Source organism: Aulonocara stuartgranti (genome assembly GCF_965226115.1).
Source record: "Aulonocara stuartgranti genome assembly, chromosome: 5".
Classification (NCBI taxonomy): Eukaryota; Metazoa; Chordata; class Actinopteri; order Cichliformes; family Cichlidae; genus Aulonocara; species Aulonocara stuartgranti.
In genome coordinates this window covers 16,106,108-16,112,149 of record NC_138943.1, presented here as the reverse complement: position 1 = coordinate 16,112,149, position 6,042 = coordinate 16,106,108, and the positions used below count along the sequence as shown (strand labels likewise).

The 6,042-nt window shown below is 37.3% G+C and overlaps 1 protein-coding gene across 1 annotated transcript; it reads left to right on the top strand.

Moving 5' to 3' along the window:
- The first annotated feature begins 430 nt into the window (after nucleotides 1–430).
- arl8ba (ADP-ribosylation factor-like 8Ba) lies at nucleotides 431–5,777 on the top strand. Its single transcript, XM_082533079.1, has 7 exons — nucleotides 431–691; nucleotides 3,586–3,666; nucleotides 3,756–3,829; nucleotides 3,925–4,018; nucleotides 4,148–4,215; nucleotides 4,640–4,710; nucleotides 4,805–5,777. Exons 1-7 carry the CDS (start codon nucleotides 569–571, stop codon nucleotides 4,852–4,854), a joined length of 561 nt encoding a protein of 186 aa, XP_082389205.1. The 5' UTR covers nucleotides 431–568; the 3' UTR covers nucleotides 4,855–5,777.
- Nucleotides 5,778–6,042: the final 265 nt, after the last annotated feature.

Genomic DNA, 6,042 nt, shown 5'->3' with positions numbered 1-6,042 from the left:
GCATAATGACTGTTTTATAAATATTAATTATTTTTTATATATTTTTTCTGTTATCATGCTGCAATACTAGAGTTGTGAATTGTGTTTCTAGTTTTTAAGATAATTTATTTAATATATGTTATCATAGTTCTTCATTTTCATATTGCATATATATATATATATATATATATATATATATATATATATATATATATATATATATATATATATATATATATATATATATATAAAAGTGACATTATTCAATGTCTCACCTTCAGTGGCAGTGGTTGTTGTAGTGTTGCTGTGACGTGCAGGCCGGGATATGCTATAATAAACGTGTGACTGTTGGTTTTTTTGTTCATAAAAAGTTCTTATTGACAAAAAGAACGCAAACAGTGGGCGTTACACAAAGGGTGCACTTCTTCTGCGTCCCTGCGGAGGCGCTGATGAGCACGTTTTGGCTGATCGGTCATATGACAGCTGCTTTTGTCCCTCTTCGCTTCCCCACTGGAAAAACGGCACATCTGACAGGGAGGGAGACGAAACAGGTACCACCATCAGGGGAGCGCTGACCACCGACCTCAAGATGCTTGCACTAATAAACCGGCTTTTGGACTGGATCAAGTCTCTGTTTTGGAAGGAGGAGATGGAGTTGACGCTGGTCGGCCTGCAGTACTCGGGGAAAACAACATTTGTAAACGTGATCGCTGTAAGTCTCCAGCTGCTACTAGCCGCCTTGCTAGGATACGGCTAACAGCCTTAACTCGCATAATTGCATAGAGGTTACTAAGCTAGAAGTGGGCTAAACACTGTCCGGTTCTCTGGGGTGTGCTTTGCTCTGTTGGTGAGCCAGCATCCATAACACACACCGCAGTCAAGAGGAGTTGCTGTTTTATATTTAGCTGTTTAGTTTTGCAACTTACCGGCTACTAGGATGCAGTGTTATGGTCTAAACTCCAAAGCTCAAAAGCGGTATTTGACATAGTTTTACACGAAGGAGTTAAAAGCTGTCTGGAGTGCTTTAGTTACCAGGAAGTTAACGTAATAACACGCTGACAGTAACTGTTGACAGCGGTGCAGCCAAACTGGAACGATCACTTATGTGTCATTGTAGTACAGGTCCCCTGTACCAGTGTTATACAGGTGTCCTGTCAAAGGAGATCATCTGCCAAAAAATAATTGCGAGTGTTTAAACTAATGTAAATGAATTGGGCAGTGAAAAATGTACCACAATAACTTTTTTATTTCATATATTTATTTCATCTATAACATAACATATTCTACAGGTAATTTCTTCTTCTTCTTCTTCTTCTTCTTCCTTTTAAATAAATAACCCCTTTGAAAATGATCCCGACTCCAACCTTTTTACCAATATAAGCAAATATGTTGCACATAAAAACATAAACACACAAATCACTTTTTGGCACGACTGGTTTCCAAAATCATGAGGACAACTAACAGAGTCTGGGTGGGTTATCTTCTTTATTTTTTATATTTATTTTCTTGTATTTATAAAAGTCAGCTTCTCAGTTTCTGTAGCATTAATGCTTAAATGTGAGATTATAAAGCAGTGTCAGATTTCCATGACACATCTAAAAAAGGGACTAGATTAACACTGCACTTAAGTCAAGCACACGTAAACAAAAGGAGAAGACATTTTTGCACTTATGTAAAAAAGACACAAAAACACAACAGCAGATTGTAGCTTCTTGGTAGGGGTGTTGGTTTCTCATGTAACTTTGCAGTTATTTCTCAAAGACTGGTGGGGCAATCCAGGTTGCCTTATTATTGCTAAAATGGGTTTCTTTCTTTTTTTCCCCTAACCTTTGGTTGTTTTAGTTTCACATATGGGGCCCTAGTGAGGGTGGCAACAGATGGCAGGCATGCCTTTTACTCCATCAGCTGTCAGATAACCAATCAGATTAAATGTATCTGGTGTAGGCAAGGTCTGATTGGTGCAGCCTTTCGTCTTAAAACGAAATAGCTTCAGATCAGTCAGGATTCATTCTGTACTTTTGTCTAATGTGCATCTTGTGTGTGTTTATGTAACAGTTGCTATCAAAAGTATGGATGAGTAATCAATTTTCAAAGAGATATGTTGCCGGGATGTTAGAGGAAGCTCTTTAAAAACATTTGTGCACTTGAGATGTTTATCTACGCTGCCAGAGTTAAAAACAAGTATGCACTTCCTCTGCTAAACCTTGGCATTCTGGTTTCTGGCTGGTGTATTTTTATGTTTTTAATCAGTTTTACTAGGTGATAGTCAGTGTATTGATGATGTATAACCTCTGCTTTCAAAAAAATTCTCAATCATTTATTTGCTACGGCCACTAATTCAACATTGGTATTCTACTATTATGTGAGCTCAGTTTTATACATTGTATATTTATGTGTTGGTCCTTTTTGTTACGCAAACACTCAGGCTACTGGAAGTTGTGAAAATTTTTTTTTTTTTTTTAAAGAATATATTTATTAAATTAGGTTAAAGTGAAAGTAATTCTTTCTAAAGACTCCGACTTGCACAGTTGAAACACTTAAAAGAAACACTGAATTGTGCTGAGGTTATATGCGTGCTGAAAAAAACAGATTTTTATCAGGCATTTACTGCGAAGAAGACGACATCTCTATAGAAATTTTCTTTGGTGCCCACACTTATCTGGTGATATCAAGGTTTTTGGGGTTGGAACGTACTCTTCCCCTTCCTTTACGCTGAGTAAATGAAAAAAATACCCTACCAGACACTAACAATAGAGTTCATGAGTAGTTATGCAGGGGTGGTTCCGCCTTTCTCAGTCATAAGACCGTTCACTCATTTCCACTTAGCTTTGTCAGGTGACTCTGGCGAGTCATGTGCTGTGAAATGTTCGTGCACCCGGCAGTGCAGGTTCACGAAGCATGGAGAAGGATATCTGCAGCTTGTGAACTTAAAAGGGAAATTCCACTGATTTTTCATACACAAACACATTTTCTTTCCACTGCAGTTTACACAAAGCATTAACAAAAGGCCAATCACAAAAAACCTAAACGTTTTATTTTATTGTCATTTCAATAAAATGATTCACTCTGTTTATTTTTTTCTTTTATGATACTCAAATTAGAGTCAACTTTGAATGTTTTACTTTTTATAGTCCCTTCCTCCTTTGCAATAAAGACTCAGTGAAAACACTTTTATGATTGGATTATTCCTCATGAATGAATCAAAAACAAACGTTAAACATTAAAGCTGTGGTTTTACCTTAGGATGCCGTTATGTCAGTCACGCTTTCATAAGCTACCATAAGTTATAAATTGCTTGTTAAAGGTCACTTGAAGTTTAAATGTAAAAACTTATAAACGTTTCTTAGAACTGCCACTTAATTTGTAATCCGCAGCGTGTATTTCCATGCAGCATGTTGCTATGCATTTCTTATAAGCACACAGCTTAATGTATATGACTCCTGTTTTTTTAAGGAAGTTAATCAGTGCAGCACACATGCAGTATATATGTGAGTGACCAGTTGCGCTGTTATACTTGGTTATATAGTGCAGATGTTGTAAAATGTGCATTTGAAATTACTGTTTTTTTTTTCTTTTAATAAATGATAAACTTGTCTTTCCTTTCAGTCTGGGCATTTCAGTGAAGATATGATTCCTACAGTCGGGTTCAACATGAGGAAGGTCACTAAAGGAAATGTCACGATCAAGGTTCAGTTTTAATCTAACTGGTAAAACAAAACCCATCCCCAGAGTGGTTTTAGGAAAAGTTATCTAAAGGTTTGGTCTTAATTCTGTAGATCTGGGATATAGGAGGGCAGCCGAGGTTCAGGAGCATGTGGGAGCGTTACTGTCGGGGAGTTAATGCAATCGTGTGAGTATCCCCGACTGCCTTTCATACCTTTTGTTTCATAAAACAAACACTATTGTTGTTAAATGATGACTAATTTTGATTTTGATCTTGTCAAGGTACATGGTTGACGCTGCAGATCGAGAAAAGGTGGAGGCATCGAGAAATGAGCTTCATAATTTATTAGACAAACCTCAGTTGCAAGGAATTCCCGTAAGTGTTCCACTTAAACCAATTTAGATATTTGTGTGATTTCAGAAGCAGTAACAGAGATCTGTGTGTGACTTCTCTGGATTACTCCACTGGAGTTTCAGAGTTCAAATTTAACCTGCCCTTTTTTAGGTTTTGGTACTGGGTAACAAAAGGGATCTCCCCACTGCACTAGACGAGAAGCAGCTCATTGAGAAAATGTAAGTGGAAAAATCTTGAAGGCATTTCAACTTTTCATCAGTGCATTGTAGGTTCTTAATATCAGACGTGTTCGCAGTTTTTCATCTCGTTTTGTTTTTTAAAGAACCGTTAGGATGCTTTTCTCATGTATATCTCTTGGTAAAGGGGAACTGTCTTTATTTATATCCAGCTGTAATCTTACTGGTTTCCTCTCCTGTCAAGTTGTCAAAAATGTGCTGAGACTCTTACTAGTACTACTTTAATGCTGTCATTTTCAAACTGTGGTGTGGACGCCCCCTGGGTTTCTTTTAGGGCCATTGCAGGGCTTGTATGGCTGACTGGTGAAAGGGGAATAAATCTGCTCTATGTACCTTTACTTTAAATTAAATTGTCTTAAAATGTAGGGATTGGTTATATATAAATAACTATTCTTTACCTTTCTAGGAATCTGTCAGCTATACAGGACAGGGAGATATGCTGTTACTCTATTTCCTGCAAAGAGAAAGACAACATTGGTAAGTTGTGGCATTATTTCTTACAATCGTTTGATTTCTTTGTTGCAGTACTAAATCTGACCCTGCATATTTCTATTTATGCATTTATTTGCAGATATCACACTTCAGTGGCTCATCCAGCACTCAAAGTCACGCAGGAGCTGAAAAAACCCAAGTTGTTTTCCAGCTGTTATTGCCCTGTTACCGTCATGTCACACCCTCATCACTCTGCAATGATGTACAGTTGTATCCTCACCTGCACTTCACCGTGCTGCACTGTTTTGCTTGTGTGACTTTTTTTTTTTTTTGCATTTTACCTTTTTTTTATATTCTTAAACAAATCCCAACAATGCACTACAACAATTCTGGTACCGAACTTTAAGAAAGAAATTGGCATTATACATCTTGTAAAGCTGTACTTTAATTAGGAGTGAGAAACTATTTTTAAGCTACCTTTTTGTGTCTTCAGGCATTACACAGTTGATGCTGCCAGGTAGCTTGTTACCCTTGTTGGTGTAACATCACCTTCTTCTAGGAGGGTTTATTCAGTTCAACAGATCTCACAGTATGATGAGGTTCTTCAGACAGTCAGGTATGATGCTTAGAAACGGCTGATGTGAACACGCAGGTTTTCCTCTTTCTGCCTAGCTCGGCTCTGTGATCATCTTGACTGTCAGCCTTCCCTTGATCAGGTTTTCTCCTTTCAAAGATGTGCCAGTTGTTTTAGAAAATGCGCATTTAAGCAAGTCAGTTGAAGCAGATCTGTAAAAAATATCAAGCTAGTATGATTTTTACTGAAATGGGATGTGTGTGTATGAATATATGATTCTATTTAAAGTTCTGAATGTACTAAAAGCAACACTGTATGGGGTTGTGTGGTTCATATTGGCCTCTATTTGTAATTACCCTCAGTGGAACAATGTCCTTTTGTGCTGCCTCAAAGCTGAGAGAGAGGCAGGATTTAAAGTGCCTTGTGCAGTGTCTCTTCTCTGAAGCAAAGCAGCATGCAAGGTGTGCCTACAGTAACATCATAAAAACACCACTTCAATGTATTCTAGAATAAAAAAAGGCATGCTTTTTAATTTAAACACTGTTTTTTTTGTTTTTCTCTTGTCCTTTGGTTTGATATTCTACCTAGTTGAACAGAATGTACTCATCAAAACAACAGTCACTGTATGGGGGTGGGGGAAAACATTAATATGCTCTTTTATATGAAGTACTACAGTCATGGTAAAAAGAAGGTGCACCCTCTTTCAGTGGAAAGAATTTATGTATCAGGACAGGATAAAAATAATCTCCTTAGCAGGTCTTAAAATAAGGTCAATACAACCTCAGATGAACTACAAAACATGA

Coding starts and splice junctions, on each gene's coding strand:
- arl8ba (XM_082533079.1), top strand. CDS start 569: ATGCTTGCACTAATAAACCGGCTTTTGGACTGGATCAAGTCTCTGTTT. Junction 3,667..3,755: donor AAGGAAATGTCACGATCAAG/GTTCAGTTTTAA, acceptor TTAATTCTGTAG/ATCTGGGATATAGGAGGGCA. Junction 4,216..4,639: donor AAGCAGCTCATTGAGAAAAT/GTAAGTGGAAAA, acceptor TTACCTTTCTAG/GAATCTGTCAGCTATACAGG.